General features: G+C 40.7%; 1 protein-coding gene across 1 annotated transcript in view; it reads right to left on the bottom strand.

The window, feature by feature from the left end:
- MYO1B (myosin IB) overlaps positions 1-24,364 on the bottom strand; it is a 159,286-nt gene that overhangs the window by 66,606 nt on the left and 68,316 nt on the right. The window contains exons 4-6 of the mRNA XM_052659196.1: positions 16,057-16,161; positions 12,104-12,150; positions 6,768-6,831 (exon numbers count right to left, since the gene is read on the bottom strand). Of these exons, the coding sequence (XP_052515156.1) occupies positions 6,768-6,831; positions 12,104-12,150; positions 16,057-16,161 (216 nt within the window). The remainder of the gene's footprint in view (positions 1-6,767; positions 6,832-12,103; positions 12,151-16,056; positions 16,162-24,364) is intronic.

Genomic DNA, 24,364 nt, shown 5'->3' with positions numbered 1-24,364 from the left:
TAATAAATCCCAATTCATTTCTTAATCTGAGGTTAATTTAGACATATGTGGACATCTGATTTCTTCTATAGTATTGTATGCAGTCTTATTTCACGATAAACATGCAGTCTTTTCTTTTCATGGTATATTTTTATATAAGAAAGAATACCAAAGTAAAGATGAGACAAAGCATCTACTTTTATACACAGCCATCCATTACAGAGGAACAGAATTGGTCTCTGAAATTTCAGCTTTATTGCTACAGATACTTTACAACCAATGGTGGATTATTTCTGTCTTCTGTAGGGGTATTAGATGTCAAAGTGCTAAAAAAGCCCAGCCTTGAATTATAAACTAGGTGATGTACTGCCTCAGTTTTTTGATGAATTTTGACTCTAAAGAAGACAGATTACAAACAGAGCCTGTTTATTTATAAAAACAGACCTTGATGAATAGTCACTAGCTGTTGAGAACTGATTTATGTACAGGAAAGTCCCCAATTCCACCTCAACACATAGCACACACAAACACCCACCCACCCACACACACACACACACACACACCCACACCCACACCCACACACCCACACACCCACACACACACACCCCCCCCCACACACACACACCCCCAAAACCAAACAGACTCAAGTTTCCTTTAGGAAGTGTTGTAACAAGCAGTTCTGCTCCCAATCACCCACTCATCATCAATTAAGCCAAAGGTATAATGTAAAAGGAAGAAAAAAAGCTATAAATCTCAAACAATTTAAAAAGAGTAAAATTATATTCCATATGCTACAAAATGGCATGCGTGCACCATACATATGGATTAAACAGCATGCTGTAAGATAGCACATAAATTAATTCCATCAAAAATTCAAACAAAATGTAAAAGAAAAGGAATTCAAAGCAATTCCTTCTACCCATCCCCCCCATCTTTCCAGTGAGTAAGGTGGGCATTTATTCCTGCTTTCTGAGTCCATGTGGAAGGATTTTCTGTGATTAACTCCCCAGCCCTGCAGACCCTTACTCACTCCTCCACTTGGCAGGAAGAAATACACCTCTGAGCAGCGAAGTTTGGAGAAGAAATGGGCGTGTGTGTACAGCTCAGTCCTCTGGTTCCCCACACTGTGCACATTCCGTTCCACTCCCCAGGGGCTGCTCAGGGTGGTTGATACCTGCCCACCTGCCAGAGGACTACTAGCACCCCTCTTGGTGATAAACCGAATCACCTTCTTCAACCTTGCCTCTACAGTAATAAAGCTGCCTTCTCTCCAGCTTGATTCCTATGCCTATTTCTCATGTGTTTCCAAACTGTGTGGGGAAAGCACATTACCTATTAGACCTCTGTCTTAGTTATTTACTTTCCACTGCATAGCAAAGGCCCCAAAACCTACCAGCTTAGACCAATATCATTTATTAACTCATGAGTCTGGGAGTTAGTTTGTAGTTCTTCTGATCTAACCCAGGTTGGCTGGCAGCTGGCTGACCTAAGATGCTCTCAACTCATATGTCTGCTGGTTCATTCCATGCGTCTCTCATCATCCAGCTGACTCACCCAGGTTCACGCACATGAAGGTGATGAGCGAGTTCCCCAGAGAAGCAAGAGAGGACAAGTCCCAGCACAGAACCAATTTTCAAGTCCGTCAATGCACCATATTTGTGAACTGTTCCACTGACCAAAACAAATCTCACAGCCAAGCCTTATGTCATTGAGAGAAGGGACTACTGCAGAGGGTGGATCCAAGCTAAAAAATTGTTGTGGCCATTTCTGTAAATGATCTATTGGGTTTAAGCTACTTAAAATAAAATGGTCACCAATTCTTTCCATACTCTTCCCACTGAGAGGTGGAATCTACATCCCCCAGCACTGAAACTGAGAAAACTTGTGCCTACATGGACTTAAGAGTGTCAAAGTAACACTGTACGATTTCCCAGGTTCCTCAGGCTTCTTTCTGGTTCTTTCAGAACATGGTCTGTCAGTATGTTCCCTTTTGGGGCACTCCCTTTCAGAACCTCGCCGGCCTGCTGTGAGAAGCCCACACCACCCATGGCCACACGTAGATTGCTCTCAGTCTAGCTGAGCCCAGTCCTTGGATGATCCCAGCCCAGGAGCCTGACACGTGAATGACAAAGGCTTCAGAGGACTATGACCCCACATTCGTGTAAGTCTTCCCCAACACTGGGGACGTCCATGCAGCTGAAGCTCCATACGCTGTGGTGACAAGCTAGCTCTGCTGACTCCATCTGAATTCTTGCCCCAGAGAATCCAAGAGCATATGACAGGGTGTTGTTTTACTCCACTAAGCCTGGGGTAGTTTACTGGGCAGTAATCATAACTGGACCACACACCAACTTCAACATTTGCTTTCATTCATAATCACAGGATTGCATTACTTCTTTCAAGCTGAGGAGACATCAGCAACAGAGGAAGTTGGATTACCAACAACTCTGTTAGCCTTTCTGGGATTTAGAAAAAGTATTTTTAAATGATTAGCATATAATTTTTGGATAAAAGTATCCAATGAAGCAGTTTTATTATTCAATAAATTTCTCTATGTCAAACTGTACTTGTTATACACTAGGTACTTACATGTAGTTAATTCAACAATTATATAATAGACGTCAGACACTATTTTAGTTACTGTCATTCAGCAACCATACAAACTAAGTCTCTGTTATTATAGGGTATATATTGGTCTGGGAGCTAGAGACCATCAACAAATAAGTACAATGAAAAGAAACTAACGTTTACTGAGTGCTTACTTCATGCCAGGCCCTGTTACAAGCACTTTGGATGTTAACAAATTATTCACAACTCATCACAATTCTATGACATCAGCACTATTACCCTCATTTCAAAGATAAAGAAATGAAGGCAGAGAGAATTAAGTAACTTGTCTTTTTGTTTAGACATTGGCACCCACATGATAAATCACTGAGAGCTGCATATGTAAGCTCATGGATATGCCCCAAATAATAAAGCAGGAAAACACAGAGCCTACCTATATTTAACCAATTCCATCCCTGTCTCCAGCATTTACTGAGCACCTACTGTATGCCAGATATCACCCTAGGCTCCTGATATGTTACTGTAAACAGGACAGTCTTGTCTCCCATCCTTACAGTTCCCTCAGGTATATATGCACACTTGAAATCTTGAGGCTTCTTCTTAGTATTAGATTACCAAAAAGTTTGTTCAGGTTTTCCTGTAAGATCTTATGGAAAAGCCCAAATGAACTTTCTAGCCAACCCAATATCTCTATGTTATTCTTCTTTTAGGAAATAAAATCCCTTGAGACTTGTACCATATTTTCTGCACAGTCTGAATTGCCTTTTACTGCCTTAACTATAGAAAAGTATCTATGGCTATTAATAAAAGCAACAGGTTTCCAAACATTCTAAGTTCATAACATTAGGTCCAAAATCCTCAAAGGTAAATGTATAAATTTTATGAGATCAATAAGAATTAACAAAACAGGAGAAACAGTATTCCACATCAGCCAAAAATCTGGATATGCATCCATATTTTAACTTCTCTACTGAAGTAAATGTTTGCCATTTTCTATTTTTGTAACACCTCTCTCCTAATGACACTAATCTCAGAAACACATAGCTTTCAAATGACTTGAAGACAAGTTTTACAGCACACCTCTCTTAGAAAGACAGAGTTAGTTATTGGGCTTTCCTCCCACCCCTTCCAAGGTACACAATGGGCTCAAGTGATCCTATGACTTTTTCAAGGTAATAATTAAGCCAAAGTGACTTACACTTTTACTAGCTGGCTGCTAACAAAGCAAGCAATATAGACTTTCTACAAAAATGGCAAATCTTGTCTTCTTTTAACTAAGATCATGGCATCCAGTCCCATCACCTCATGGCAAATAGATGGGGAAACACTGGAAACAGTAGCTGACTTTACTTTTCTGGGCTCCAAAATCACTGCAGATGGTGACCGCAGCCATGAAATTAAAAGATGCTTACTCCTTGGAAGAAAAGCTATGACCAGCATAGACAGCATATTAAAATGCAGAGACATAACTTTGCCAACAAAGGTCCAACTCGTCAAGGCTATGGTTTTTCCAGTAGTCATGTTATGAATGTAAGAGTTGGACTATAAAGAAAGCTGAGCGCTGAAGAATTTATGCTTTTGAACTGTGGTGTTGGAGAGGACTCTTGAGAATCCCTTGGACTGCAAGGAGATCCAACCAGTCAATCCTAAAGGAGATCAGTCCTGAATATCCACTGGAAGGGCTGATGTTGAAGCTGAAAACTCCAATACTTTGGCCACCTGATGTGAAGAGCTGACTCCTTTGAAAAGACCCTGATGCTGGGAAAGATTGAAGGAAGGAGGAAAAGGGGATGACAGAGGATGAGATGGTTGGATGGCATCACCGACTCAATGGACATGACTTTGGGTAAACTCCAGGAGTTGGTGATGGAAAAGGAGGCCTGGCATGCTGCAGTCCATGGAGTCGCAAAGAGTCGGACACGACTGAGCGACTGAACTGAACTGAACAAAACAGCAGATCTTGTCTTCTTTTCTGGGTACAAGAAGCTAACTTTTAGCAGCTTGGTGAGAACAAGAATGGGTTTACCCATGGCTTTATACTCCCTTAAGACAGCAGTCAGCAGTTCCCTGTGGCCACCTATGAGTCAGTCCTCTGTCTATACTGGGTGAAATTTCCTGTTCTCACCTCACCACTAATGTTTCCCTCTCCTTTTCAAAGCAAAGGATACTCTAAAATACCAGGGTGTTCCCACTACCACAAATTTCAATATAATTTCATTGTGGGAACAAATGGTAACAGAGTCCATCTGAAACCCATTCATGATGATATATTAATCTTCACTGGAAATGAATTGAGTGTTTACTATTTATTCTCCATGGATACTGCAAGAACTAGGGACAGGAAGACATTTGTGTTTGAAATTTGAAACTTCAAAATGTAAAACCCAAGTGATTTTCTAATACTTTCTAATCTAAGTCATTCTTAAATATTTTCCTAGAGTCCTCAGGAGTAACATAGATTCAGTCATCTCAGAATGTTCTATAATACAGTTCATTTTTTCTCATTTTCAAAATAATGTGCTATTCAATTAATAACAAGAGCTATTTTCTCTTATAAAATACAAGTGCTATAAATGTGTTAAAATTATCTTTCAGAATAAAAGTTAATCATTTCTTAAAATGGTGGTCTTAAAATTGAGGCTACCTTTTCCTGTATAGCTCTCACCAATTGGCACACATTGTGAAGGAAGCTTGCCTAACAAACTTGGCAGGGTTATAATCATTTGCTTTTGGTGGCATCATAAATGGTTTGCATGAGTACTTCTGCGTCCTTATTTGACATTTAAAATCATTTAACATAAGTAGCACCACCCTAGCCAATTTCACTTCAGATTAAAACTTCATCTTCAGGATGTTTCCCCAGTAACAATACATTTTTGCAAATATGGATAATCCCAATGGATAGTACACAAACTAAATTTAAAAATTAAATTATTTAAAAACCACAAATGGTAGAAATGGGAAGAACCATGGAATTCATCCAAGTCAACTCTATTGTTTCCAAGATGAAGAAACTCTAGCCCTAGAAGTTTACTCCATGAGTTGTGGTTTTTAAAAAATTCAGCTGCATGGTGTGCCCAAATTCTAAAAACACTCACTTTGGAATCAAATGGCATTCCTCTGGTTCTAGAGTTTTTCAGGAAGATCTCAGGGGCCACCTAGGGGTCTAGGGGTTCTGGCAACTCATATCCTCTTTAACCAGATCAGGCCTTGTTTTATTTGTTTTATATTTGGAGTACAATTTCATTTGGAGAAAGAATGCCACTACTATAACAAAAAGCAGTGCTTCAGATATCTGAGCAAATTTGCTTTTGTCTAGTACAGGCTTAGACTGCTTTCATTCTAACAATTCCAATAGCATCTTAGGGCAGAGAAGAGCTAGGGGAAGGTGGGGAGGTGGGGTGGCTCAGCAGTGTGGCCCTCAGAAAAACAAGAGGGTAGCCAGGCTGTGGCTCCCACTGGATGGGCACAAACCCTGAGTTGTCATCTTACACATCCCAAACGAATCAGACTAAATCAATACGAGCAGAGATACCAGGACAGTTCCAAAGCATGGATGAAGGGGCCTCATTGACAACAGGTACTGACCACTGTGTCCCCCGAGAAAACTCCGCACCTGGGACTGCTGAGTAGACCTGACCTGATTTTGTTCCTTTTTTTCACCTCTGACAGAGAATGCTTCACTACAATCACAAATCATGACTAAAGAACACTAAATAAATCTGTTTCAACCTAACAGGTGTATCACATTTCAATTATCTAAATACACTTAAAGACAAAATTTCTTAAAACCTGAAGAACAGGTTTATCTCATCCTATCAGATAAATGTTATCTCAAAAAATTATTAAAATCAATTATTATTTATGGGTTTTTTAACCATAATTTTGTTAAAGAAAACAACTGTTGAAGAATCGTTTTTATTACTGGATTGGCTACAGAATATAAAATACAGACAACTATTTAGCTAACATTTAAATAGCTAACATTTATTTCTTTAGCAGATTTCTAAAAAGTTTCTCAAAGGCAAAGACTCTGATCTTTTAAAAAAGACTTGGAAATTAAATATTATAAAAACAATCCAAAATGCATAGGTTAAAAAACTAAATTGAAGAACAGGAAATGTATCCTTATAGCTATTTCTTAAAGACCCAGTATCTAAACTATTCTATTTACATATTAATATATATTTTACTATTCTGAACTTCTTTAAAATACTCACAGTTACTTATCACTCCTCCCAGTGGATCGCCTTTAAAATCAAATTCAATATCCATATATTTGCCCTGCAAAAGAAAGAATTTGTGAGTTAAGTTCACCTCAAAATAGTCAGTCTGTATTTTAAAACATAGCATAATAAGCCCTTTATACATTGGTTTAAATGTAATGAAGAAGGACATAGTTTATGTAACCATGATGCAAAACAACATGCCTCCATAAATAACTCATACTAAACACTCTATTAGCTCAAACTGAACATATCTCATTGCTAATTTAAGAATACATCTTTCAGCCATCATAAGACTTTTCCATTTCAGATATGTGCTTCAAAGCTCTCAATGGTGTGTGTATTCAATCCAAAAATGAAAAACAGAAAAAATAAGTATTTCTTGCATATGCACTAGCTAGGAATATAAATTATTTCAGTTTTATAGGCAAAGTATGTTTTAAGCCATGACTAGACATTTCAGACATACTGGTTGGTAGATAAAATGGAACACTTCAAGTTCTGTTTTTATATCTACTCAAATCAAATGAATGATTATGTGTTGTGACCACCTCAGAACCGAAGACTGATCATTATTATTCTTTTTGGCTCTTGATCTAGATTATATAGCAATATATAACCCATGCTGTCGATGGATGGACCCATGTATATAGATAGAATCTCAAATATACAGGAATACACGTAGAGTCTCTCATACTTTGATTTGTAGAGAAGAATCTCGAATCATCTGGTTAAAGAGTAACAAATATATCAGAATAACCGACAGTTGTTTTTTGTTTGGAAAAGTGTGTGTTGATCTAATAAGTTGTCTGGTTTTGTTTCATGTTCTACCTTAGTCAGATCTATGGTTTATAAGTAATTCTCCCAGAGAATTAATTTAATTCTATTTTTCAAAATAATGGTAAAGGAGAAGAAACACGGTCACATGGCACACAATCAATGATGCTATTTGTGACTTTTTTTAGATTGTGAACGCTCCCCCGCCTTCTTCACTGTCATAGGTCATCTGGCCTCTTTAAGTCTTCACTTACTCATTACGAAAATGTCTATCAAGCAGCTCCTAGATACTAACGTAGACACAAGGGAAAGCAAGGCATAGCTCCTGCCCTCAAGGAACTTACAGCCTGGGGGAAACTGGGACATAAACAGGACATAACCATGTACAGGGTTGCGTCCTACAGTGGGTCATGGTGCTGTGCACAAAGAAGAGGGGACGGGGCACGGTGTGGGAGATCTGCCCTGACTTAAAGGTGAAGTATCAGGAGAGGTCAGGCAGGCAGGCGTTTGAGGGTCAGGGAGGAGCAGGCTTAAGGACTGGCCCCCACGAGGATGCTAAGGGAAGCTACAACATCATGACACCAACATTTTCTCCTGACATAAAAGATCTGTCATTCAAGGTTCCTCAACAAGGATGCAGTGATCAGACTTGCCTCTTTCTAAGATCACCCTGGCTGTGTAGAATGGACTGCAAAGGATCTAGCTGGCAGAGGTGACAGCACATGGGGAGAAATGGTAGTTTGTAGCTGGAGTAGCAAAGGAGGAAACTAAACGGAGTTGAGAGCTACGAAGGGAGTCATGATGACAGGCTGCAGTTAGACGCAGAAGGTAAGGAGGGTTGGTCAAGAATTCCAAAGCCCAGGTTGAGATCCAGGCAATCAAGAGCAGTGCTCTGCAGGAGACATGGGGACCCCGGAGCCAAAGCAGCTATGAAGGGGGGAGGAAGAGTAACCTCACAAGACAGTCAGAGGTTGACCAGAGGAGACAGGATGACTTTGATGGCAAGTGGTCCCTGGGCACAGGCGGTGACAGAGCTGGAACGCCCAAGGAGGGACGAGTGAGAGACAGGAGTGTGTGTGAACTGACATGGGGACCAGGAGGTGTCAAGGAGTGGGGCTAAGTGAGTCTGCAAGCTTGGAAGATGATTTCTGTGAAGTAGGCATAAAATATCATCAGCTGAGAATAAAGAATAGGAGGTTTGAAGTGAGTAAACCCCGTGGAGAAGGGAAATGGAAACTGACCAGGGCTCAACTCCAGGACAGCACTAAGAACCCAGCGGATGCCCGTGCTGATGACCTCCCCAAGGCTTGGTTCTGATCCTGTCACCAGGGCACTCACAAATAACCAGGGGCTTCCCGCAGACTACAAAACCAAGTCTGAGACCCTGACCGTGCTTCTCCAAGCCCTCCACCTGGGGCCCAGATCCAGCTTCCCAGTGCTCTGGTCTACGGCTCCATTCACAGAACCTCTGGCCTGGCCACGAACTCTGGCAAATGCAGGTCCACACTGGCGTCTGCCCCTCAGTTCCTTATGCTGTTCTGCCAGCTCCTTGGGCTCACCACTCGATTCTGGCTTCTTTAAATCCTGTGGACCCGCTCAGGACTGTCCCTGCCCCGGACTCCTCCAGCTTCTTGAGTCTGAGCTTCCCTAACACTTCATTCTGTACTTGTCATGGGGAACTTGCTAGTTTCTGTGTTGTAATTATTTTCAGACATGTCCATTTTCCTGACTAGCCTCTAAGCTTCTTCAAAACAGGTATCCATTCATCAACAAATAAATGTCTCCAGAGTCCCCTATGGCAGCAGCTTACACAAGCTCCTAGGGCCACTTTAGTGAACAAGAGGCTGAGCAGTTTGCTTCCTCGGCTCCTACTCTCCAGGGCCAATGAGGATGGAAATGGGGGAAGAGAGCAGAGTTAACTTCAGAGCCCGATGAGTGCCTTCAAAAATGAAAACAGAGTGAAGTCACAGAGGCTACAAAAGGCATCATGGAAGTGACATCTGAGATAAGACCTACACAATACAAGATGCCAGTCATACACAGAGCCGGGGACAGAGCACATTAGCCAAAAGGACCAGCAACAGAAAGGCCCAAGGCCGGGGAAGCACTCAGACACGCCTGGCAGTCACAAAGGCCTGTGTGGCTGAGGCCTCAGGAGCCCGGTAAGGGTCGGCTGGGCAGCCTAGCTCGCCCTAGGAGGGTTGAAGGAGCCCAGGCTGTATTCCAGGTGCAAGGGAACCACAGAGGCTGTCATTGGCGGGGGACAGCAGTTTGCAAAGATCACTCAGGCTGCTAGTGGAGAAAGGACTGCAGGCTGCAAGAGGACATGCAGGAAAACCTAAGCTTAACTATCTTTAAAAAAGAAAAAAAAACAGAGTTTTCAAACAAATGAATAAACTGTGTGTGTGTTTCTATTCTTACTGAATGAGAGGAGATGAGATCTTCCTGACCCTATAACGCTCTCTCCCATGCTCTCCAGAGCCTCACTCAGCTCAGGGTACACAGCAGATGCTCAACGAAATCCCCTTCCAAAGTTCTTTGGTCAAGAAGTGATTTTCAAAACCTTAAACCAACACCCTCCAAAAAAAAAAAAAAAAACACCACTGAGTCTTAACAGAAGCTCAATATGTCAAATTAAAGTGAGTGCTGGGGTGGGGGTCACTATGAGATATATCATGGGAACACTGGTCGACACTGTCAGCTACAGTGAGATGAAGGGTCTACCAGATTTCTCAGCAAAGAGATCAAGAAATTTATTCCAGGATAATCAGTCAAGCATAGTTGAAGGAAAGGTAATTTCCCTGGAGTCATAAACCCCTGTTATATATACAGCAGTAATTTTAAACATATAAGAGTCCTACTATAGTATTATAACACAGACTTGAGTATATTACTGGTCAAAATCACAGGCCACAAAGCAGAGAAATTACTAAAAACTGGGCATGAAATGATTTAGCTTATAATCAAGTATTAATCTCATATCCTAATACCCGTGTTATGATAGCATTTCTCCGAAGTTATTCAACAAGCTGAATCACTTGCCGAGCCTTTTGCTAGATTTTCCAATATCTCTAAGTACCAATGACTCTTTAAGCAATATACTACTCTGCATTTTTATGGTCTATAGACTAAATATATTTGCAAATTTTTAAAATGTATGAAAAAAATAAAATAAAATAAAATAAAATGTATGTACATTTGCCAACAGCAAAAACAAAATCTCTAACCTATATAGAAGCTTGATCTTTGGAATTTCTCCTATCTGCCCACACTTTGTGTCTAATTCTATTTATGTAATGAGATTAGCCATGTTACCACAACAGGAAAAGGCATGGCTTAAATCAGTTTTAACAACTTAAGGGGGTAATCCAATGGAAAAAAATCACTGCCTTGGAATTAGGAACCTTAGTCTTTCACTTTCCAAGCTATCAAAACTCTCTCCACCTGAGGTCATTCTCATGCCTTAAGCATGAAAGTGAAAATGAAGTCACTCAGTTGTGTCCGACTCTTTGTGACCCCATGGACTGTAGCCTACCAGGCTCCTCTGTCCATGGAATTTCCCAGGCAATAGTACTGGAGTGGATTGCCATTTCCTTCTCGAGAGGATCTTCCCGACCTAGGGATCGAACCCAGGTCTCCGGCATTGTAGACAGACGCTTTACCGTCTGAGCCACCAGGGAAGTCCATGGATAACTCTAATAAGAAAAAAGTAAAAGGGGACTAAAAGAAGCTAGGGGTGGGGCTTGGGGAGGAGGTGTGGGGTACAGGAAGAATCTCAGGGAGGCACAGAACATCATCAATAATGGTCCCAAGCAATGTGTATAAGAACACAGCTTTATCAAATTTATAGAACTAAACTATAGGAAAAAAGCCATCAATTTCAAAATGCAACTATCACACTCATCATATTTCCCCCAGCTGCCTCCAGGCAGTGTTTGTCTCCATAAAGACCAGAGGTGGGAGAGAAGGCAGCCCAGCTGGAGAGATCCCAGGGGCTGAGTGCAGAGTGCACACTGCAGAGAGATGGAGATGAGGCTGGAAAGGATTCAGTTAGCTTCAGTTGTCACTATTTGGTACTCCTCTCATCCCCTACTGGTTGCCACACTAATTGATTTTTACCTCTATAAGGTTTTAGAATACATGTCCATCCTTTCTGGCCGCAATGAAGAAAGGGTAAGAGCTGTACAGTATACAAACTTGGCACCTAGTCTATCCTCCTTTCTACTTAACTTCTAAGTCTTAATTATGATTTCTAAATATCAAAACTCACATGAGTGAAGATTCTAAACAGCCCTATTTAAATTGCTCATAGAATTTTATGATAGACGATAAGAAAACGTGGGGAAAAAAATAGCCTGTCACTCCAAGAAGAATTTTAAAGGAAAATTCCAGAAAGCATGAAAATAGTCCTTATAGAACTTTCAGCCTGTCTCAATACAGTGTTTCTTATTTTTTTAAATGTGGGTATTAAGAAATATTAAACATCTACTGGTTGTTTAAACACACATGAGCTAAATATTAGTGTTAACACTTATGCTTATACAAATACTTACAAATCTAGAGGAGTTGTCATTCCTTACAGTCTTGGCATTTCCAAACGCTGGTAGGAAAGAAACAGATGTGTGGTCAAGCGACAGAAAAATACTTTCAAGCCAAAACTAAAACAAATATATGACATCTATAAATTTCTAGAAATGCTACTTGCAGTAATGACATTTCTGTCCAGAAAATTTCCATAGAAACTAAACACAAGTTTTTAATAAGCTGCCAAAGCTCCCATGTCCTCTTATAAGTTCATAGAAAGAATCATCCCTATGATTCGTGGAACTGTTTTTCAAGTACTACTGTAAACAATCTTGTCTACTTCAACACCTTTTAACTGTTTTGATAGTAGTCAACTGAATGGCTAGCAAGCAGGGCTTCTGTGTTCTTCTTCCATGACCAACAACGAACAAGGTTATTTTAGAGATAACTACTTAACATTACCAAAGGTTTTATGAAACTCAACCGATGAGGTTTCCAGGTGGAAAAAAACATAAGAAACTTTAAACTGTTTAATCAACTTTGAAATAAAAGCTATTTAAATGTGATTAAATATACAACTCTGAAATACAGAAAGAGTAAGAACTTTGGAAGCTAACGTCATTTCCAAAAGACTAAAAATACCACAGTTTCATTAGTTTATGTCCATCAGACCTAAGCGAAACTTTCCAGAAAAACAAAACAAAAACAGCCCACAAGGCAAAATCAAGTTAGTTCCAGGCTTAGCTGCTTCAAGGAGCCAGAATCTTCCACAGGACGCTCTTTCCAATGAGAACACAGAACCGCAGGGATGACACTGCCCCAGGCACAGAACGCTGCTGTCTGACAAAGGTCTTTCAGTGTCAGAAGGTAAGAGGACTATTTCATCAAACTTGTGCATAAGATAGGAGCAGATTAATCTGGGCCTTAGTAACAGAAGATTAAGTGGGATAAACGTAAGTCATAGAAGCAGAGAGGATCCCTGTTTGATGCTGTGAAGCCCAGAAGCATACCTCAAACTTTAATACGTAAACCAATCGCCTGAGGATCTTGTTCAAGTGCACATTTCAGTTCATTGAGTCCAGGGATGGGCATGAAATTCTGCTTTTCTACCAATACCCTCCCACCCTACCCTGAGGGATCCATGGGCCACACTGCAGCCAGTAGGGACTGCAGTGTGATATGCGATGATGTGGTGAATAGAAATGACTCTAAATGAGAGGTCAGGCATCAAAACCCCAAAAGCTTTCACAACTTCATTAAGTTAAACAAAGACAAGAAGATCAGAACAATAAGTTCACATGATTAAAATGGCCAAAAGATGGTTCAAGTTTTGAAAGCAATTGTCTGATCAAAATGTGGAAAGTTCACTGTGGCTATTCAATAACCAAACCTACTGTGTTACATTTCATGTTAGCTGGTATTTTTATGTTTTTGATTGTTAAAAAAAAAAAAAAGTAGTTGGTTCCTGCTCAGTTAAGACAAAATTTACAAAGTTATACCAGACAAGTCCTTTGATTCAGAGATTCCACTTGGAATGGGTATGGCTTCACGGTCCCTGACAACAAATTCTCTTTTTGATAGTAAATAAGCTGAGATGCTGTGTTAAGTAAAGAAGCCTGCACGTGAAAAACACTCAAAAAAGGATGCTTGCTGAAGAGGTCCTTATCCCACGTCCACCACCAGCTAAAGGGCCTTGATATATGTAACCTTGCTAATGGTTGAGTGTTGACCTAGTCATCATGAACACCGTAACTTTTCCGTGTTTTCATAGGCTAGATCTTTGCGGCGGGGGTGAACACACAGGGATGCCAAATTAACTAATATGCACAGCCCCGAAGTCTAGCACAAGATGCTGACACATAAAGGAGAGTTTCTTGTGGTTTGAAGGTCAAGGGCAAGTGAAGGAATTGCTTCAAGAAACTTTATTCAGGGTGCCATTTGCAAGCCATAGACCATCTTTTCATCGAACAAATCTGAGTTGCATATTACTAAACATAGCTCTAAACACTAAAGTCTTTTATTGTAAGCCTCAGAAGCAAAAACAAGTGTTCCATTATAGAACACTCGAGACACATTCCTCAATTGTTTTTTTAAGTTCATTGTTCTAAGTGTTCATTTACAGTAGCAACTCCAGTTAAAAAGTAAAGCATTCCCATAAAATATAATACATGCCTACAGTGGACATTTCTCCCATTTCCTGCACTGAGGCCTCATTTCAAATACCATCAAATAAAGAGTCAAATTCTAATCACAGATGTGAGCTATGGCATTCCACAGTGTTTCTCTGTTAGATCTCAGCATTCTTAAAATAAGCATCTACAGAAATATAACACATGTATAGCTTCCTGACTTAAAAGCAAAAGACAATAAACAAAAAGTCAAATACTGGAATAAGAAGAAGATATACTGCTTTCTATCACAGCGTCTTTATTTGTTAAGGTACTGAAGGGAAAGAAAGATCAGTAACAATATAATAGATGTTTTGGCCTTTGTTTCTCACATGCAAAGTATTCCCATGAGTTTTATTTCACTGTCTGGGGGATAAAGATGTATACGGTGTAATAAAGTGGATGGAGGGACTTGGCCTGAGTAACAGAGACAATGGGCAGGGCTCTATTTCTCCATACTGGGTTGGGGCAGCGTGCGGGGGTGGTTCTCCCTCCAAAAGCCACTCTGCTTTTAATCCATGTTAAATCTTGACCTTCCATGACTCTGAACAAACAGTTGAACCAAACTACTCTTTTGAGACCAGAACTTCTGACCAGGGGTTGTCTTGACCCCCACAGGGGACAGCTGGCAATGTCTGGAGACATTTTCAATGGTAACAACTAGAGGCAGGGGTGCAACTGGCACCCAGTGGGTGGAGATCAGAGATGCTGCTAAACATCCTACGAAGTACAGGACAGCCTTCCACATCAAAGACTTATCCAGTTCAAATTGTCAATGCCCCGGCTGAGAAACCTATTCTATCCTAACAACCGTGTCAAATGACAATACAGATATGCTTACAGTATAAAGCAATGCAGTGGGCCTTCCATCAACAGAGACAGGCTTTCATTTACTGATTTCAACATATGGATGGCTTATGCTGATGGTTTATGCCAACCTCCATGGTAGAAGGGGACTTATCTCTGGCTTGGTTTCCTGATGGTATTATAGACTAAATGCTTATGTCCTTCCCTCCCTCCAGCTTCACATGTTGGAAGCCCTAACCCCCAGTGTAATGGTATTTGGAGATGGGCCTCTAGGAGGTAATCAGACGAGGTTATGAGCCAGCCCCCAACCACCCATCATCCCCCTCCTCCTCCCACATATACACACAAAGAAGAGGTCATGTGAGCACACAGCAGGCTGTAGCTGCTTACAAAGAAGAAGAACACCTACCTTAGCAGCAGGTGATCTTAGACTTCGGAGCCTCCACAAGTGTGAGAAAATAGATTTCTGATGTTTAAGCCACCCAGTCTGTGGTACTTTGTTATGGCAGCCCAAGCTGACTGACCCAGATGGCCAACCAGAGAATAAAGTCAAGTTTAGGCTTTCTGTAACCCTTAGAAACTAGTCCTTAAATGTTTCTCTGACGTAGCCTTGGTTTCCTTGACAACAGAAATCTCCAGCCATTGGGTGTTATTCTGAATAAAATAGCACTGCCCTCACATTGCTCTTTTTCACTAAGTTTCTCCCAGCTGTCAAGTCATATGCAAATATCAATTGATTATTATTAAGCAAAATTTAAGTAATTCAAACAAAAACTGAGAGGGAAAAAAGTGACTGCAAGTGGAAGAGCTCCTTTAGTCAAGGAAAGTGTTCCCTCCTTCAAGTTCATGCAGCCCCGAGTTCTATGGCATGCTACCTGCTCAGCAGGTCTGGGCCTGACTCTCCTCTTCCCTCTGCCCCCGTAGGCTACCTCCAGGTGCCTGAAGTGCCCTGAAAACTGGATTTACTGTTCAAGTCACACTGAACCAATATACACCCAAAATCCTACCTTCCAGAACTGGGTTGGACTGTAAAAGCTGTTCTTTGACTTGATTAACTTCTGCTCCTTTTCCACAAACAGCTGCCACGTAGGACATAACAAGCTTGCTGGCCTCTGTGGATGAAAACAAGCCATATTAATAAATTAAGCCAATAAATTTTTTTTTTAATTTTGGGGTGAAGAGATCTGGGCAAGAATATGCACTAATAGTGTTTTCAAAAACCTGCACTTCCTGGGAGCAAAGAATGTTTTGGAAACCTTTTAAAATATTCATGCTTTCTATTCAGACATATCACTGATTTAGATGTAACAGCAACTGTGCTTAAAGGTTATCACTGAATTGCTAAAAAATTGGCTGAGTAAACATAGCCAACAAGATCTCAGGACTATCTTCTTAAAGCAATTGTTTCTTAAAAAACTAAAAATGGAGCTACCACATATAATCCAGCAATTCCACTCCTGGCATATATCCAGAAAAAAGCCATAATTCACACTAGTATGAATAAAACAGATAAACAACAAGGACCTACGGTATAGCACAGGGACCTATATTCAATATTTTATAATAACCTATATGGGAAAAAAATCTTAAAAATAACTGTTTGTATATAAATATATACATATAACTAAATCACTTTGCTATATTCCTGAAACAGATTGTAAATCAAGTATACCTCAATAAAAAATTAATTTTTAAAAGCAATTGTTTATATACAATTACTATATTATACACAGGTGATTCAAGTCAAAATGAACTTGATAACCTGGGTGTCTTAACCAAACGTATTTTTAAAGTTTAAAAGAACTGCCTCTCCTCAAAAATACTTTCTAAATCAAACTGGCCTGCTTATAATCAGATTAATTACTCTTCAAATCAATTAAAAATCTAAGCAGCTAATCTTAAGGATTCGAATACAAGAAATACAGACCTTCCAGGGAACCTTTTAGTTATTTTCATAGACTTCACTAGTAGAAAGTTCCCTGCTAAAACACACAGGCCACCAGAAGCATGCAAAGAACTGTTTGCTCAAACTGGTGCTTTTGCTTTGCACAAGTGCTCACTGTGCTCATTGTGTCCCACTCTTTGTGACCCCATGGACTGTAGCCCACCCAGGCTCCTCTGTCCATGGAATTCTCCAGGCAAGAATACTGGAGTGGGTTGCCATTTCCTCCTCTAGAGGATCTTCCCAATCCAGGGATCAAACCCACATCTCCTACATCTCCTACAATGGCAGGCAGATTCTTTCTCACTGAGCCACGTGGGAAGCCCAGCTGAAACTGGTAAGGTGGGCCAAATCTGGTTTTATCCTTCCCCAATCAGTACATGTCTCTTCACAGCATCTACTTCCAAAAAACTGATCCTTTTAATATTGTTCCAAGGAATGGTAATAGATGTTAAGGGAAAATGAAGTCCAAAGTCAAATGAATCTGGGGCCACACTGAGTTAGGTTAAGTGAAACAGGTTTCCTTATTACATGGCTTCTTAGAGGAGCATGTGCATTGTAGAAGTCCGGAAAAAGATCAAGAATTCACCATTTCCCAAACTTATTTGCTATCGAATTTCTTTTGAACTGTCCCAGTTCTAATGTTCCATAATCAGGATCTGGTAAACACTCAACCAGTAAATGTCAGCAAAATAACACAGGGACCCACATTCGGGCAGTCAAGAAGAAAAACCAATCTCCCCAAATCTTTCTTTCTTGAAAGTTCTTTGCTCTGGTGCCACTGTCGGAGGGCAGGAGAGCCTTCCCCAGGTATGAGTGGCAGGACCCCTACCTATGGGTGTAAGGGGATCAAACTCAATACTGCTCTTGTAACTTCCAGCCAATTTCCCACATCCATATGTGAAGAAATGAATGACTGGAACATGACCTTGGGTACATTGCCCAACACGTGCTTCAGGGCCTACACAGAAACCCAAAGCATCAACTAGTAACAGGAGCCACAGACTACCAGGAATCCACGCAGGTCCCACAGAGTCCTCAGGCAGTGCTAGCAGATACAGTGCTGAGGAAGCAGACGATCTCATTGGAGCCCTGAGGACGGTGGTGGGACCGAGGGGTACTTCTTCAATGGTTGGAGTTAATGCTGCCTCCAATTTGCTTTCTGGGTAATGAGAATGAGTCCAAACAGGTTCTCTGGTGGTCTGTGATGGCTGATTTCTGCTGTCTCCTCTTAAAGACTGTAACTGAGAAAAAGCAGTCTTGCGTTTTTGCAATACCCTCCTTCCAGAGGGCACTGTCCCTTAACACATCCTCCATCATGTCTAGTTCCTGAACCACATTTCCCGTTGTGCTCAGGGTTTAACTACGTAAAGGCAAGCGAACCGTATGGACACACTTTTGTTGCTCCATCAGGGCGACCTGGCCTCAGTCTTGGACAAAAGTTTATACTATTACCTTTCATTTCACTTCTGGGTGCTACATTTCCCTATGCTCACCAGTCCACACTGGAACTCTTCTTCTGTCACTTTGAAATACGTTGTTTCTAGGCTCTCTGGCTTTCAAAGTCAGGTGAGACAGCCCTCCCAGCAAACTCCTGACGTCTTGCACTATCTGGTCTCCCAACTGTGGGCCAACTCTCCTGAATCACCCACGCATTCCAACCCTATGGTGTGGCCTCTGAAACCATTCACCTCCAGGCTTGCTTTCTCATCATCCTGCTTTCTCAGCAGCATTCTTTGCTCCCCATCCCCACCTACAATCACACATGTATGTTTTACCTATACTCTTCCTGACTTGAATTTCCGGCCCTCTACTCATTATACTACTAAAGAAGGGAAGCATTCACAGGCAAAAGAACTGCTCCAGGTAGTGGTACACACACACACACACACACACACACACACACACACACACACACACACACACATATTTCAGATGGAAAGGTAGGTTTTCTTTTAGGTAAACTAACAAGAAATATTAAAAGTCCAGGCCAGGCTATTTTGCTTATTTCAGTGATTATGAACCTCACTACAGCCGAACCTCAAACCTCAGATACATGGCTACACCCTGTTCTCTGAAAACCCTGTTCGAGTCCAGGATGGACACCAGGGACAAACTGCTGTGTGTGTGCATATGGGAGCAGAGGGAGGAAGGGAGATAAACCAAGAATGAGAACTCTTTGGTAGCTGGGAGAATTGATTTTGACCTCCCAGAGATCTTTTAATGGCCTGAATGAAACAGTATCAAATTCTCTCAGGGTCAAATCTATTTTAAAACGGCACCAGTAGCAGATTTTTTGGAATTTGGATTGGACTGACATCATATGGCTGTTAAAACTGTATGTAAACTCACAATATCTACTGAGATACCAAGATGAGATTAACTTAAGTTGAAATTAGGAATCAGTTTTATTAATTTTAAAATCTATTTAAGTAATTCAAATATAATTTTTTAATATACTTCAAAGATCCTTCTAAGTTGTTAACAAGTTTCTATGTTCATATTCTTAACTATCTTCAGTAATTCTACTACTGGGTTCATTTTTATAAATCATTTTTCGAAGCTGGGATTAAGGGTAATTTTCTCCAAATAAAGCCTCACTGTCTAAAAGAGACAATTCTTATTATTTTTTTCCTGACATAATACTTGATATTTAACTCAAGTAGTTCACAAGAGAGTCGACTACTTTAGAGAAAATAAGTAAACCTGTAGGACAAGTGGCAAGGTCCCAGGTAGTTTAGAGACTGTTTTCATTATATTTCGCCATGCTGGAAACAAGAAATAATAGCTATCTCATGAGACTTTCTGCTTCATTTCCTTTGGCAGTTCTATTGTAAAGTTCAAATAAATTTCGATTTTTATTCAAGTGTTTAAATATTTATCTAAATCAAAACTTTATGTAATCACCTCTACAAATGAAAAATACTACATTTGTGAGGAGAATCAAGAATTAAATTATCATCCTTCTCCATACTACAAAGCCCAATTTTTGAATCATGTTAACTATCACAGGAACCGCATGACCTTGGAAACCACAACATAAAACAGTAAGCCTTTTCCAAGACAATACTTTTGAGTAAAATGAATGCATTTATCCACTAATCACACTCTCAGTGACAATGTCTTGCATGTTTGCTGTAAAAATATAAAAGGGTTCTATTTAGGACAAAAAAAAAAAGGATATTCTTATGTGTACTCATAGTTCTAAAAAGCACTGCTGTTCTAGATATAAGAACATTGACATTTAAAATTAGCAAAACAACAGCATTGCTTACAACTGATTCTAGTTCATCGTTTTCTCCAACTCATAGATACTTTACATGTGCAGATTTATGTACACATACACATTTGAATGTAACTTAAATTTTAAAATGTATTAAGTCAGACAAATAAAACATGAAGTCTTCGATGTCAAAATATCTTCTCACCAGAGAACAGCAAAACATCAAAGGTTATCCAAACAATATACACTAATGGACAAATGGCCTATAACAAAACATTTCTAGATCAAAATATCTAGATCAGAATTCATTTCTACAAAGAATGGAAAGGGGTTATAGGTGACGGCTTATGATTCTAGAAATTCTTACTTGGAAAAGGAGTACGTCAAGGCTGTATACTGTCACCCTGATTATTTAACTTATATGCAGAGTACATCATGAGAAATGCAGGACTGGAAGAAACACAAGCTGGAATCAAGATTGCTGGGAGAAATATCAATAACCTCAGATATGCAGATGACACCACCCTTATGGTAGAAAGTGAAGAAGAACTAAAAAGCCTCTTGATGAAAGTGAAAGAGGAGAGTGAAAAAGTTGGCTTAAAGCTCAACATTCAGAAAACTAAGATCATGCCATCCGGTCCCATCACTTCATGGGAAATAGATGGGGAAACAGTGGAAACAGTAGCTGACTTAATTTTGGGGGGCTCCAAAATCACTGCAGATGGTGACTGCAGCCATGAGATTAAAAGACGCTTACTCCTTGGAAGAAAAGTTATGACCAACCTAGATAGCATATTCAAAAGCAGAGACATTACTTTGCCGATTAAGGTCCGTCTAGTCATGGCTATGGTTTTTCCTGTGGTCATGTATGGATGTGAGAGTTGGACTGTGAAGAAGGCTGAGCGCCGAAGAATTGATGCTTTTGAACTGTGGTGTTGGAGAAGACTCTTGAGAGTCCCTTGGACTGCAAGGAGATCCAACCAATCCATTCTGAAGGAGATCAGCCCTGGGATTTCTCTGGAACGAATGATGCTAAAGCTGAAACTCCAATACTTTGGCCACCTCATGCGAAGAGTTGACTCATTGGAAAAGACTCTGATGCTGGGAGGGATTGGGGGCAGGAGGAGAAGGGGATGACTGAGGGTGAGATGGCTGGATGGCATCACCGACTCAATGGACGTGCGTCTGAGTGAACTCCGAGAGTTGGTGATGGACAGGGAGGCCTGGCGTGCTGCGATTCATGGGGTCACAAAGAGTCAGACACGACTGAGCAACTGAACTAAACTGAACTAAAGGTAATGATAACACTAATTCAACTCTGTATACTCTGATACCTTGCACTGTGTTGTGAATAATATCTATTGTATGTCATTGTAGAATTACATAATATGTAATCATGTCGTTTAGAAACTAAGTCGTCTCCAACTCATTTGCAACCCCATGGACTGTTGCCTGCCAGGGTCCTCTGTCCACGGGATTTTCCAGGCAAATCCTATGCATTGGAGAGTGGGTTGGCCAAGTCCTCCCCCAGAGGCTCTTTCTGACCTAGGGATCTAACGTGTGTCTCCAGCGGCTGCTGCAACAGCAGGCACATTCTTTACCACTGAGCCACCTGGGAAGCCCAATATGTAATCATATAAACTCATATATGGTAATGTTTTATGTAAGAAAACATTGCGAAACAGCTATAGGTGCTTGAGAAACAGAAAACAATGAGATTTGCAACCATGACGACAAAAGGATGGGAATCTCATTATAGTATTAGTCACTCAGTCACGTCCAGCTCTTTGCGACTCCATGTACTGTAGCCTATGAGGCTCCTCTGTCCACGGGATTCTTCAGGCAAGAATACTGGTGGTGGTGGTAGTTTAGTTGCTAAGTCGTGTCCAACTCTTGTGACCCCATGGACTGTAGCCTGCAAGGCTCCTCTGTCTATGGGATTCTCCAGGCAAGAATACTGGAGTGGGTTGCCATTTCCTTCTCCAGAGGATCTTCCCAACCCAGGAATTGAACCTGGGTCTCCTGAATTGCAGGTAGATTCTTTGACCAACTGATCTACAATCCAATCCCAAAGAAAGGCAATGCCAAAGAATGCTCAAACTACTGCACAACTGCACTCATCTCACACGCTAGTAAAGTAAAGCTCAAAACTCTCCAAGCCAGGTTTCAGCAATATGTGAACCGTGAACTTCCAGATCTTCAAGCTGGTTTTAGAAGAGGCAGAGGAACCTGAGATCAAATTACCAATATCAACAGATCATGAAAAAGCAAGAGAATTCCAGAAAAACATCTATTTCTGCTTTATTGACTATGCCAAAGCCTTTGACTATGTGGATCACAATAAACTGTGGACAATTCTGAAAGACATGGGAATACCAGACCACCTGACCTGCCTCTTGAGAAACCTGTATGCAGATCAGGAAGCAACAGTTAGAACTGGACATGGAACAACAGACTGGTTCCAAATAAGAAAAGGAGTATGTCAAGGCTGTATATTGTCACTCTGCTTATTTAACTTATATGCAGAGTACATCATGAGAAATGCCAGGCTGGAAGAAGCACCAGCTGGAATCAAGATTGCTGGGAAAAATATCAGTAACCTCAGATATGCAGATGACACCACCCTTACGGCAGAAAGTGAAGAAGAACTAAAGGGCCTCTTGATGAAAGTGAAAGAGGAGAGTGAAAAAGCTGCCTTAAAGCTCAACATTCAGAAAACTAAGATCATAGCATCTGGACCCATCACTTCATGACAAATAGATGGGGAAACAGTGGAAACAGTAGCTGACTTTATTTTTCTGGGTGCCAAAATCACTGCAGATGGTGATTGCAGCCATGAAATTAAAAGACGCTTACTCCTTGGAAGAAAAGTTATGACCAACCTAGATAGCATATTAAAAAGCAGACATCACTTCGTCAACAAAGGTCTGTCTAGTCAAGGCTATGGTTTTTCCAGTGGTCATGTGTGGATGTGAGAGTTGGACCACAAAGAAAGCTGAGTGTCGAAGAATTGATGCTTTTGAACTGTGGTGTTGGAGAAGACTCTTGAGAGTCCCTTGGACTGCAAGGAGGTCCAACCAGTCCATCCTAAAGGAGATCAGTCCTGGGTGTTCATTGGAAGGACTAAAATGTTGAAGCTAAAACTCCAATACTTTGGCCACCTGATGCAAAGAGCTGACTCATTGGAAAAGACCTTGATGCTGGTCTTGAGGTCAGGAGGAGAAGGGGATGACAGAGGATGAGATGGTTGGATGGCATCACCAACTCCATAGACATGGGTTTGGGTGGACTCCAGGAGTTGGTGATGGTCAGGGAGGCCTGGCGTGCTGCGGTTCATGGGGTTGCAAAGAGTCGGACACGACTGAGCAACTGAACTGAACTGAACTACAAGGGAAGACCCATACATGTAAATGAGCAGGCTCCACATGGATTCAATCACTATGCCAGGGAAGAAAGGTATGAAATTAAGCAAGGCTTATTCTGAGGATCTTTTTTTTTCAGAACTAATAAATTTATCCAGGGGTTAACAAGTACCCACCCATGCATTAACAGATAGCTAGGTTGGCCAAAAAAATTCATTTGTTTTCTTTCCATAACATCTTATGGAACCCAATATAAGTATTATTGTATGTCACATACACATCACATAAACCATGTTACATATGTCACATAGCATAGAGATAGCCATACACTTATACACCCAATACTGATAAATTTCTCAGCTTACACACTTCTCTATTTCCTTAGCTAAAGCACCCAAGGTTTTATAGGGGCTGAACAGGTCTGGTGGTTCAGTGACCCAAAGAGTATGACTGCCTAAATCAAGCAAGCCATGTTTATATACAGTGAAACAAGGACTCTGCAACATAGAAGAACACCCTTTTTAGTAGCCCTGAGTCTGCAGTGCTACAAAATAACCCAGCTGCAGCACATCCAAACTGACCAAACAGGCAGCTGTGAACTGCCCCAATCAAAAGCAAGGGTCTTGCAATGAAAAACTGCCTCTGCTCCAAGAGGAATTGTGACTAGAAATGTTTTTATTGAAACACAATTAAGAACAAGTTGCCTTGCCTCTGAAAGTTGGCCACAAAATCTCTGATAATTCATATAAAACACACGAGTCATGAAAGACCTCGCTCACATGAGGAAG

Source organism: Budorcas taxicolor, chromosome 2, assembly GCF_023091745.1.
Source record: "Budorcas taxicolor isolate Tak-1 chromosome 2, Takin1.1, whole genome shotgun sequence".
Lineage (NCBI taxonomy): Eukaryota > Metazoa > Chordata > Mammalia > Artiodactyla > Bovidae > Budorcas > Budorcas taxicolor.
This window is presented reverse-complemented; position numbering and strand designations above follow the sequence as displayed.